The 13181-nt window shown below is 35.6% G+C and overlaps 1 protein-coding gene across 4 annotated transcripts in view; it reads right to left on the reverse strand.

Annotated features, from left to right (window-relative positions):
- FAM76B (family with sequence similarity 76 member B) overlaps positions 1–13181 on the reverse strand; it is a 93990-nt gene that overhangs the window by 35743 nt on the left and 45066 nt on the right. For all 4 annotated transcript variants that reach the window (XR_007952100.1, XM_051986840.1, XM_051986841.1 and 1 more), the window contains exon 10: positions 10611–10688. Coding sequence is in view for 3 of the 4 variants with exons in the window: in XM_051986840.1 (XP_051842800.1) it covers positions 10611–10688 (78 nt within the window). In the remaining variant the exon portion in view is untranslated. The remainder of the gene's footprint in view (positions 1–10610; positions 10689–13181) is intronic.

The following is a 13181-nucleotide window of genomic DNA, read 5'->3' on the forward strand; positions in this document are numbered from 1 at the left end:
AATAATTTGTTCTCCTATTTCTGCTCACTTCATTCAGCATCCACTTATTATATCTTTCAAGATTTACCTGAGCCCATTCCTTTTATCATTTCTTGTGGCACAATAATATTCCATTATATTCAAACACCATGATTTGTTCGGATATTCTGTTGGGCACCTCCTTGGTCTCTAGTTTTATACTATAAATAAATTATGTAAATATTTGTGCACATGTCGATCCTTTTCCTCTTTTTTTCATCTCTTTTCTGAGAACAGGAAGGGCTATAGGACTAGCAGTGGTATCACTGGATCAAAGGGTTTAAGTTCAGTTACACTTTAGTGACTTAGGGGACATGGTTCCAAATCACTTTCTAGAGCAGCTGGATCAATTTATAGCTCCCCCAAAGGTGCATCAGTGTACTTGTTTACCCATGGCTCTTCCAGCATTAGCCATTTTTTTTTTGTCATTTTTGTCAATCTAATATGTATAAAGTAGAATCTCAAAGTTTCTTTCATGTTTATTTCTCTATTAGTAATTTTGGAACTTTTTTCGTATGGTGGCTGAGAGCTTGGTTTTCTTTTTTTGAAAATTGCCTATTAGATAAGGCATGTTGGCAACTGTATGCTAGCACTTACCTCAGCATGAACCTAGCTAAAGTGCCTCCAAAACCTATCTCTGGTTTGCACAACCATCTGTGTTCCTCTGCTCCCACGCCTGTTGCCAACAGTGAACTCCTTAACGCCCTTTCTATCATTAAGGTAGTTACTATAGAAACCATACAATCATTACTATGGCAATCATGACACAATCCTCATTACCACTAAGCAATGGAAACTCATGCAAATTTTGGGAGCCTAGAAGCTGAAGAAGACTTATAAAACTAATCTGTAAGCAGGGGTATGTTGGTTAATATTTAACAATTGGCTCTTTGGCTCACTTTTAAGTTTAATTTACAAATTAGCATTTTCTTCAATCTAGATAATCAATAAAATAATATATCAAGGCCTGATTTGTAGCATTTGCTGATTTTCTAGGTATAAATGTTCACACTGAAAATTCAACAACTGATTTACTTGCATTTTGTTTTCTTTCTCATTTTTTTTTCTTTTTGATCTGATTTTGCTTGTGCAGCATGATATTTGTGGAAATATGTATAGAAGAATTGCACATGTTTAATACACATTGGATCACTTGCTGTCTAGGGGAGGGGATGGAAGGAAGAGAGTGAAAAAAATTAGAACACAAGATTTTGCAAGGATTAATGTTGAAAATTATCCATGTATAGATTTTACAAATAAAAAGCTGTAATTTAAAAAAAGAAAAAGAAAATTCAACAACTGAGATGGTTCAAGCTGGCTACAGCTTGTAAGCCACTGGAGTCTGGAGTATTTTGTGGAAGTTCAGATTCTTTCCCAGATAACTCAAAGTCTAACTAATTTAACAACTGGCATTTACAGTGTCTAAGAAGTTTCTCAAACTCCCAGAAATATTGCACTTAAATATACTATGAGTTAATTCCTCTATATAAGCAAAAGGCCACTATTTGGTGGACCACTATCTAGTCTTCATGAGGAAAGCAGGAAAAGCAAATCAATAATCACTTTTTGAATACAATATATTCTTCTGTAGATACAGTGCAAGGGAAGTATAAATGACATAATTCAAGAAGCTTGCAAAATCTAGGTCAGGAAAAATATTCACACACAGAACTTAAAATATAGAACTATATAGCTTTTGATTGCCAAGTGAGCAGGATAGATAATAAAGGCAAGGTGTACAAATAAAAGAAGGATCATTATGGACTAGGATGGACTAGAAAAACTTCATGAAAAAAACAGACCTTGATATGAGGACATTAAAAAAGTGGTGTATTATTTATTCTTGACTTGACTATTATTCATAGTGAAGAATAATAAATAAATCATTGGCTAGAGCATTTGTGTAGATTAGAGGAGGAGGAGGATGTTTGACATAAAGTTGGATAGATAGATTGGGTCTATATAACACAGGATTTGAAATGTCAGGTTAAGGAGCAATGTGGGTCCATGGCGATTCTCACGTAATGTGCTAGTAGTTGTCTATATACAAAAAAGCATAAAAGAGCCAGCACAGTTCTCAGGAATGACAATAAAAGTGTGGTGGACCAGGATCAGCAAAGACATTAACTTTCTCTAAATATACCAAAAATATTGAACTAAAAGGACAGAATAATGTCCAGGAAAAAACAAACATCTAAAAGTCTTACTCCTCACTTCCTCCTATTCTCATTTTATTAGCACCATTTCTTTTTTCACCTCTGACACCATAGGAAACCTCCAATATCCTATCAAAAAAACATCTTGAAGAAATATTTTGTTCTTAATTCATGAATCACTATGAACAAGTTTTTATTCTTTATGCTTTTTTGACTCCTTGTATATCCTTAACTTTTTGCTGATTAAAAGAACCTAAAATACCTAATAAGTTTTTATTTTTAAAATTCCTTGCTCCAATTGAGCAGTATGGTATTCAAGTTTTCTACTTTGCATTTTTTATTTTGATGTCATGTTCTAATATCTTTCAGTAGCTCTACTAAAGCCCCTCTTGCTATAGTCCTTAGAAGTTTTGCTTGTTAGCTCCATCTTTATTCCCATGGTTTGTTTTTGTTTTTGTTGTTTTACCAGGGGAAAGGACACAGCTTATTATTGATGTAAGAAAATCCTGAAATGTTTTCATACTTTCTATTTAATACAGTGGAGGGATACATTTGTTTGTGATAGTTAAAGCAAATATTGTTTTGATATACTTGGTCTGGTAGTTGGATTCATACTATCAAACTCAAAAAGTGTTTTTTTGAAATTCTTTTCTAATTATACCCAGTATCCTCTTCAAAATCATTTAGAGTACCAGTATTATATTTACTGATTCTTTCATTCTTTGGAAAGATTTCTTAACTTTGCATTCCGTGAAACTATCACCTTCAATTTTTCTCTTGTATTATTTAAGTAGTTCTTCAATTACATCTCTTATTTCAACTAATCTAGGATTAGAAATCTTAGGATTTTTATGATTATCCTGCAATGGTCAACAATAATGTTATTGTGTGTTATGAAAGTAGCAGTGACAAAAGAGCACATGAAATCTTTGCCTATAACTTTTTTTTTTTTTTTTTTTTTTTTTTTTTTTTTCTTTTTAAATTTTTTTATTTAATAATTACATTATATTTACACTCATTTCTGTTCCGATTTTTTTTCCCCTCCCTCCCTCCACTCCCTCCCCTAGATGGCAAGCAGTCCTTTATATGTTGGATATGTTGCAGTATATCCTAGATACAATATATGTTTGCAGAACCGAACAGTTCTCTTGTTGCATAGGGAGAATTGGATTCAGAAGGTATAAATAATCCGGGAAGAGAAACAAAAATGCAGATAGTTCACATTCGTTTCCCAGTGTTCTTTCTTTGGGTGTAGCTGCTTTTGTCCGTCATTTATCAATTGAAACTCAGGTCTCTTTGTCAAAGAAATCCACTTCCATCAAAATATGTCCTCATACAATATCGTTGTCGAAGTGTATAATGATCTCCTGGTTCTGCTCATTTCACTTAGCATCAGTTCATGTAGGTCTCTCCAAGCCTCTCTGTATTCATCCTGCTGGTCATTTCTTACAGAACAATAATATTCCATAACATTCATATACCACAATTTACCCAGCCATTCTCCAATTGATGGGCATCCATTCATTTTCCAGTTTCTAGCCACTACAAACAGGGCTGCTACAAACATTTTGGCACATACAGGTCCCTTTCCCTTCTTTAGTATTTCTTTGGGATATAAGCCCAATAGAAACACTGCTGGATCAAAGGATATGCACATTTTGATAATTTTTTGGGCATAATTCCAGATTGCTCTCCAGAATGGTTGGATTCGTTCACAACTCCACCAACAATGCATTAGTGTCCCAGTTTTCCCGCATCCCCTCCAACATTCATCATTATTTTTCCTGTCATCTTAGCCAATCTGACAGGTGTGTAGTGGTATCTCAGAGTTGTCTTAATTTGCATTTCTCTGATCAATAATGATTTGGAACACTCTTTCATATGAGTGGTAATAGTTTCAATCTCATCCTCTGAAAATTGTCTGTTCATATCCTTTGACCATTTATCAATTGGAGAATGGCTTGATTTCTTATAAATTTGAGTCAGTTCTCTATATATTTTGGAAATGAGGCCTTTATCAGAACCTTTAACTGTGAAAATGTTTTCCCAGTTTGTCGCTTCCCTTCTAATCTTGTTTGCATTAGTTTTATTTGTACAAAGGCTTTTTAATTTGATGTAATCGAAATTTTCTATTCTGTGATCAGTAATGGTCTCTAGTTCATCTTTGGTCACAAATTTCTTTCTCCTCCACAAGTCTGAGAGATAAACTATTCTATGTTCCTCTAATTTATTTATAGTCTCGTTCTTTATGCCTAGGTCATAGACCCATTTTGATCTTATCTTGGTATATGGTGTTAAGTGTGGGTCCATGCCTAATTTCTGCCATACTAATTTCCAATTATCCCAGCAGTTTTTATCAAATAATGAATTCTTTTCCCAGAAGTTAGGGGCTTTGGGTTTGTCAAACACTAGATTGCTATAGTTGACTATTCTGTCTTGTGAGCCTAGCCTTTTCCACTGATCCACTAATCTATTTCTTAGCCAATACCAAATGGTTTTGGTGACTGCTGCTTTATAATATAATTTTAGATCAGGTACAGCTAGGCCACCTTCATTTGATTTTTTTTTCATTAATTCCCTTGAGATTCTCGACTTTTTATTGTTCCATATGAATTTTGTTGTTATTTTTTCTAGATCAATAAAATATTTTCTTGGAAGTCTGATTGGTATAGCACTAAATAAATAGATTAGTTTAGGGAGTATTGTCATCTTTATTATGTTCGCTCGGCCGATCCAAGAGCACTTAATATTTTTCCAATTATTTAAGTCTGACTTTATTTGTGTGGAGACTTTTTTATAATTTTGCTCATATAATTCCTGACTTTCCTTTGGTAGATAGATTCCCAAATATTTTATGGTATCAACAGTTATTCTGAATGGAATTTCTCTTTGTATCTCTTGCTGTTGGGTTTTGTTGGTGATGTATAAAAATGCTGAGGATTTATGGGGATTTATTTTGTAGCCAGCTACTTTGCTAAAATTATGAATTATTTCCAATAGCTTTTTGGTAGAATCTCTGGGGTTCTCTAGGTATACCATCATATCATCTGCAAAGAGTGATAGTTTGGTTTCCTCATTGCCTACTCTAATTCCTTTTATATCTTTCTCGACTCTTATTGCCGAGGCTAGTGTTTCTAATACGATATTAAATAATAATGGTGATAGTGGGCAACCTTGCTTCACTCCAGATCTTACTGGGAAAGGTTCCAGTTTTTCCCCATTGCATATGATGCTTACTGATGGTTTTAAATATATGCTCCTGACTATTTTAAGGAAAAGTCCATTTATTCCTATGCTCTCAAGTGTTTTTATTAGGAATGGATGTTGGATTTTATCAAATGCTTTTTCTGCATCTATTGAGATGATCATGTGGTTTTTGTTTGTTTGGTTATTGATATAGTCAATTATGTTAATAGTTTTCCTAATATTGAACCAGCCCTGCATTCCTGGTATAAATCCTACTTGGTCATAGTGTATTATCCTGGTGACAATTTTCTGTAATCTTTTTGCTAATATTTTATTTAAGATTTTAGCATCAATATTCATTAGGGAGATTGGTCTATAATTTTCTTTCTCTGTTTTCAGCCTACCTGGTTTAGGTATCAGTACCATATCTGTGTCATAAAAGGAGTTTGGTAGGACTCCTTCAATCCCTATTTTTTCAAATAGTTTATATAACATTGGAGTTAATTGTTCTTTAAATGTTTGGTAGAATTCACATGTAAATCCATCTGGTCCTGGGGATTTTTTCTTAGGGAGTTGATTGATAGTTTGTTCTATTTCTTTTTCTGAGATGGGACTGTTTAGGATATTTACTTCTTCCTCTGTTAGTTTGGGCAAGCTGTATTTTTGGAGGTATTTTTCTATTTCATTTAAGTTGTCGAATTTATTGGCATAAAGTTGGGCAAAGTAACTCCTAATTATTGCTCTAATTTCCTCTTCATTAGTGGTGAGTTCTCCCTTTTCATTTTTAAGACTAACAATTTGATTTTCCTCTTTCCTTTTTTTAATCAGATTTACTAAGGGTTTGTCTATTTTGTTGGTTTTTTCATAGAACCAACTCTTAGTTTTATTAATCAATTCAATAGTTTTTTTACTTTCAATTTTATTGATCTCACCTTTTACTTTTAGAATTTCAAGTTTAGTGTTTGACTGGGGGTTTTTAATTTGTTCCTTTTCTAGCATTTTTAATTGCAAACCCAATTCATTGACCTTCTCTTTCTCTATTTTATACAAATAGGCCTCTAGAGATATGAAATTTCCCCTTATTACCGCTTTGGCTGCATCCCATACATTTTGGTATGATGTCTCATTATTATCGTTTTCTTGGGTGAAGTTATTAATTATGTCTATGATTTGCTGTTTTACCCAATCATTCTTTAGTATGAGATTATTTAGTTTCCAATTATTTTTTGGTCTACTTCCCCCTGCTTTTTTGTTGAATGTAATTTTCATTGCATCGTGGTCTGAAAAGGATGCATTTACTATTTCTGCCTTACTACATTTGAGTTTGAGGTTTTTATGTCCTAATATATGGTCAATTTTTGTATAGGTTCCATGAACTGCTGAAAAGAAAGTGTATTCCTTTCTGTCTCCATTACATTTTCTCCAGAGATCTATCATATCTAGCTTTTCTAGTATTCTGTTTACCTCTTTGACTTCTTTCTTATTTATTTTCTGGTTTGATTTATCTAATTCTGAGAGTGCAAGGTTAAGATCTCCCACTATTATAGTTTTACTGTCTATTTCTTCTTGCAGCTCTCTTAGTTTCTCTTTTAAGAATTTAGATGCTACCCCGCTTGGTGCATATATGTTTAATATAGATAGTGCTTCATTATCCATGCTACCCTTTAGCAAGATATAGTGTCCTTCCTTATCTCTTTTAATTAGGTCAATTTTTGCTTTAGCTTGATCTGAGATCAGGATGGCTACCCCTGCTTTTTTGACTTCACCTGAAGCATAGTAGATTTTGCTCCAACCTTTTACCTTTAACCTGCATGTATCTCCCCGCTTCAGGTGTGTTTCCTGTAAACAACATATTGTAGGATTCTGGCTTTTAATCCATTCTGCTAACCGCTTCCTCTTTATGGGGGAGTTTACCCCGTTCACGTTTATGGTTAGAATGACCAATTCTGTATTACTTGCCATCTTGTTAACCCCGGTTTATGCTTTCCTCCCTTCTTTCCCCTTTCCCCCCTTCCAAGTATTAAGCTTGTGAGCACCCCTTGCTTCTCACAGCCCTCCCTTTTTAGTATCCCTCCCCCCTCCTTAGAGTTCCTCCCCCTATCTTATCCCTTTCCCTCCCAGTTCCCGTATTCCCTTCCCCTTAGCTTATTCCTTCCCTTTCCACTTTTCCCTTCTCACTTTTCAATGAGATGGGAGAAGTTTCACCATAGATTGAATATGTCTTAAGATTTTTCACTTAAAGCCAATTCTGAAGGCAGTAAGATACCCACTATATTCATCCCCCTCCATTCTTTCTCTCAGATATAATAGGTTTCCTATGCCTCTTCATGAGATGTACTACCCCCACTTTACCCTTTTTCTGGTACAATGTCCTTTCCACATCAATTTCTAGAACAAGGTATACATGTATTCTTTATACATCTATATAGTCAAAATATAGTTCCCAAGATTAATCTTTACCTTTTTAGATTTCTCTTGAGTTCTATATTTGTAGATCAAACTTTTTGTTAAGTTCTGGTTTTTTCATCAGAAATAGATGAAATTCGCTTACTTCGTTGAATGTCCATCTTCTTCCCTGGAAAAAGATGCTCATTCTCGCTGGGTAAGTTATTTTTGGTTGCATACCAAGTTCCTTAGCTTTTCGGAATATCATATTCCAGGCCCTTCGATCTTTTAATGTGGATGCTGCCAGATCCTGGGTGATCCTTATTGTGGCTCCTTGATACTTGAATTGGGTTTTTCTAGCCGCTTGCAATATTTTTTCTTTCACCTGAGGGTTCTGGCATTTGGCCACTATATTCCTTGGTGTTTTGGTTTTAGGATCCCTTTCAGTGGGTGATCGATGAATCCTTTCAATGTTTATTTTTTCCTCTGTTCCTATGACTTCTGGGCAGTTCTCTTTGATAATTTCCTGGAAGACAGTGTCCAGGCTTTTTTTTTCATCATGTTTTTCTGGGAGTCCAATGATTCTCAGATTGTCTCTCCTGGATCTGTTTTCCAGGTCTGTTGTCTTCCCCAGAAGGTATTTCACATTTTTCTCCATTGTTTGATTTTTTTGGATTTGCTTGACTGATTCTTCTTGTCTCCTCGAGTCATTCAATTCCACTTGTTCAATTCTGATTTTCAGTGAAGTATTCTCTTCACTCACTTTTTTAAAATCTTTCTCTAATTGTCCAATTGAGTTCTTTTGTTCTGTGGAATTTTTTTCCATTTCGCCAATTTTGTTTTTTAGAGAGCTGTTTTCTGTTTCCAGTTCACTAATCCTATTTTTCAAGGATTTTACTTCTTTATCCACTCTCTCTTTAACTTTCTCCAGACTCTTTTCCCATTTTTCTTCTAGCTCCCTTGTGAGAGCCTTTTTAATCACTTCTATGAGGTTCATCTGTGCTGAGGAACAGCCGATCTCCTCCTTTGGGGAATCACCTGGGGACTGCCTGTTTTTAGTCTCCTCAGGATTTAGAGTCTGCTCTCTATCTGTATAGAAGCTGTCAAGGGTTAAAGTCCTCTTCAGCTTCTTGCTCATTCTGTCTATTAATCAGAGATAAACTACCAAAGAAAAACAGAAAAAAAACTGGAGTCTTTCTTTGGGGGAGGGGCTGGGTGTGTTATTGAGCTTCCTCTACAGACTGCAGGTGGCAGTAGTGAGGCACTAGCAGGACTGTGCTGCGCCTGCGCTCTGAGATCCCAGAGCGTGCTGAGTCACTGAGGGGGGGGAAGGGGGGGGGCCAGGTCCTGAGAGACTTCAGCTGTTTGCAGTTGTATTCTTCAGCCCCGGTGTTTTTAGCTTTTCTGCTGGGCTGTTGACTTGCTGCCGGAGGAAATTATCCAAACCTGTAGCGAAGCTCTCCCCGCAGAAACGGCTACGATCACTCTCCACCCCCTCTCCAGTCTGCTCCCGTGCTCTCACTGCCGCTGCCCTCAGCCTGTGCCCGATCTAAAACCGCCCCAGCCCTCCAGTAAAGACAGACCTTTCTTGGCGGATCTCAAGGATGGCTTCTCTTGGTAACTATTTGTGGGTTTTTTTCAGTCAAGCATTGATTCAGAGGCTTGTAATGAAGTGGATAGTGAGAGAAAGCGCGGAGCTTATGCAACTGTGAGCCTCCTTTCCGCCATCTTAACCGGAAGTCTCTCTTTGCCTATAACTGATGAGATCAGTTTCTAATTTTGTTAGATATTATGCTGGAACATAAAAGCACTTGTCTTCAGTCCATCTCAAGTAAGCTCAATGGCTAATATCATCTGCACTGAAGCATTATTTTTACTTTTGATTTATTCTGTTATACCTTTTGCCTTCTTTTGGCATCAATCAGTCAATGAACATTTATTTATTAAGAGTTCTGTTCTAAGCACTGTTAAGCAATGGGGATACAAAAGCAGAACATAGTCCCTAACCTTAAGCTATCAAGATGGAAAGAATTCAAGTACAGACACAGAGATAAACTTGTAGGAAGACTGGCCTAAGTAAGTTTGGAAGAACTGTTGCTCTGCATAATGGCAGAGAAACAGTATTTATTTATTATTATTTTTTTTTTTTTTGGCCATAGTTAACTCTCAGGGACTGTGAACTGTGTCAGTGAGGCCAGTTTTCTGAAAAAATTTCCATATTTATTCCTGATTTGGTGAGGAGGTAGAGGGAGAAATGCAGACTTCTCAAGCATGTTGTTTCTGAAAACCTTAAGTCTCAACTTGTCTGATGGTAGCTGCACATCTGCCTAAGGACAGATATTTCTACTTGGTCCCCATTCTCCCAGGACTAAACATCCAGGTGTAATAATAGTTCTTTATGCTAGGCCCATGTTTGATAAAACAAGTTTTCAAAGCCCCAAGCTCCTCATAATAATGCCCTTGGAAGTATTGTTTTAAAATATATGAATTGTTCATGAGGCCCACATTTAGAGAGTAAAAATTTTCTGCTCTGGGAGAGATCTCTCTCTCCTGTGTATTTCCCAAAGCTGTCCTACATCTTCATGAGTTATGAGATACAAAGAAATGCAAGATCAGGGTCAATCACAGGTTTTTATAAGAAATAATGTTAGAGAGGCAGTGGATTAAATGCTGCTTCTCAAGTCAAGAGTACCTGAGTTCAAATTTGATCTCAGGCACTTAATATTTCCTAGCAGTTAACTTGTCCAGGGACAAGTCACTTAACCCCAATTACTTCACCAAAAAAATAAAAAAACAGAAAAAATTAGATCAGTCAGATATATTCTTTAACAAAATAAAAGGGTACAGTTAGGGTCAAATACATACCTAAGGGGGCAAGGGGTTGAGGTAAGGACCAAATCCTTTTATCCATTGTTTCAGTATTCCAGGCACCAGAGTGAACACCTGCAATTTAAAAACACAAACTTACAATTACCACTTGTCTCTTTAAATTGTAGCTCTCATGAATTCTCTTGCAGGCTTTCATTTGAGGCAAGAAATTGCAGATGTTGCTATCAACAACCACTGAAGATGTACTGCTGCTCTAGGGAAAGACCCATTGCCACTTCTTTCTGTTTCCTGTGTCTTCTGTCTCTCCCTCTGAAAAAATCCTCCAAAAATTCCTACTGTATGGGAAAAAATCTTACCTGGTTTCATATTAGCATCTTCTTACTCTGGGAAGAAATATAATTCCCAAAGTCTCTGAGACCAGATCAAGCCTTACTAAAGGCTTTTTTATATTCTTCCCACAGTTTAAAATTTGTTGTAGTTCCTCAAAAAAGCAACTGTGACCCACCTAGTAGCAGTACTCATATAAATAGCACCAAATATTCAATGCTTACCAGAGAACAGGTTATTAACCAATATTGTAAGAAGTCATATTAGAGAACCATGAATAGCATATAGCAACAACATGTATAATGCACGTAACAAAAGGCAGAGTGTCATCTGGTGGTCTACTTCAGTAACTAGGGAGTTATTCTTGAGGACAATGGGTCTCATTTAACTTTGTAAGTTTTCTCTTGTTCCCTATGGTATTTATTATTTTAAGGGAAAGCCCAAGGAGGTGTGTGTGTGTGTGTGTGTGTGTGTGTGTGTGTGTGTGTGTGTATGTGTGTGTGTATACCAAAATATTTTATTTTGACCTTGGGAGAGTTTATCAAATGGGTTATCCATGTGACATAGTCAGAACTATACTTTAAGAAGATCATTTTGGTGTTTATTGATATATAGGCCTATTGACTATTCTGAATTATGATAATGCAGGCTCTCTGTCACCTGTTTGTCCAGGATCAAGCACAGTATTTCATTAATTGTAAGTTCAAAACTGTGCTTCCAGAAGGCCTTTTCAGTATAAAGTTGAACTTAGCAAATCAGAGAGAGCTCAGAATAAAAGCAAAAATAAATGGCTGTGTGTGCATAGTAATTTTAATCACCTTTAAGAAATCAGGTCAAAACACCAGCCCTGAAGTCAGGAAGACCTGTGTTCAAATCTGTTCTCAGACACGTAACACTTCCTAGCTTTGTGACCCTGGGGAAGTTACTTAACCCCAATTGCAGAAGGAAGGAAAGAAGGAAGGAAGAAAGAGAGAGAGAGAGAGAGAGAGAGAGAGAGAGAGAGAGAGGGAGGGAGGGAGGAAGGAAGGAAGGAAGGAAGAGAAAAAGAAAGAAAGAGAGAAAGAGAGAAAGGAAGGAAGGAAGGAAGAGAAAGAAAGAAGAAAGAAAAAAGAAAGGAAGGAAGAGAAAAAGAAAGAAAGAGAGAAAGAGAGAAAGGAAGGAAGGAAGAGAAAAAGAAAGGAAGGAAGAGAAAAAGAAAGAAAGAGAAAAAGTGAAAGAAAGAAAGAAAGAGAAAGCAAGGAAGAAAGAGAAAAAGAAAGGAAGGAAGGAAGGAAAGAAGGAAAGAAGGAAGGAAGGAAGGAAGAGAAAAAGAAAGAAACAAAGAGAAAAAGAAAGAAAGGAAGGAAGAGAAAAAGAAAGAAAGAAAGAAAAAAGAAAGAAAGAGAGAAAGGAAGGAAGGAAGAGAAAAAGAAAGAGAAAGGAAGGGAGAAAGAGAAAAAGAAAGAAAGAGAAAAAGAGAAAGAAAGAGAGAAAAAGGGAAAAAAAGAAAGAAAGAAAGAGAAAGGAAGGGAGAAAGAAAGAGAAAAAGAAAGAAAGAAAGAAAGAAAGAAAGAAAGAAAGAAAGAAAGAAAGAAAGAAAGAAAAAAGAAAGAAAGAAAAAAGAAGAAAGAAAAAAGAAGAAAGAAAGAAAGAAAGAAAGAAAAAAGAAAGAAAGAAAAAAGAAGAAAGAAAAAAGAAGAAAAAAAGAAAGAAAGAAAAAAGAAGAAAGAAAAAAGAAGGAAGAAAGAAAGAAAGAAAAAAGAAAAAAGAAACAAAGAGAAAAAGAAAGGAAGGAAGGAAGAGAAAAAGAAAGAAAGAAAGAAAAAAAAAAGAAAGAGAGAAAGAAAGGAAGAAAGAGAAAGAAAGAAAGAGAAAAAGAGAAAGAGAGAAAAAGGGAAAGAAAAAAAGGAAGAAAGAGAAAAAGAAAGAAAAAAGAAGAAAGAAAAAAGAAAAAAGAAAGAAGAAAGAGAGAAAGAAAGAAAAAGAAAAATAGAAAGAAAGAAAGAAAAATAGAAAGAAAGAAAGAAAGAAATCAGGTCAAGATGAATTCTATAAACTTAGTTTGAACTCAGTAATCAAACTGATCTGACTGGGGCAAACACACACACACTTACAGTTGCTTGAATGGAAATTTGTCAAATGTTTGTTAACACAAATCACTCCAATGCTTAAAATGTCCTCCATCTTAATCTCTGCTTTTGTGCTGAGACTTTAATAAGGAAATCATGAATTTATCTGGGCAAGTGCCAGATCTAAGCCTGGGCTGAAAATTTAGCATGAAAATCCAAGAAGTAGAGAGCA

This window comes from Antechinus flavipes, chromosome 3 (assembly GCF_016432865.1).
Source record: "Antechinus flavipes isolate AdamAnt ecotype Samford, QLD, Australia chromosome 3, AdamAnt_v2, whole genome shotgun sequence".
NCBI classification, from domain to species: domain Eukaryota; kingdom Metazoa; phylum Chordata; class Mammalia; order Dasyuromorphia; family Dasyuridae; genus Antechinus; species Antechinus flavipes.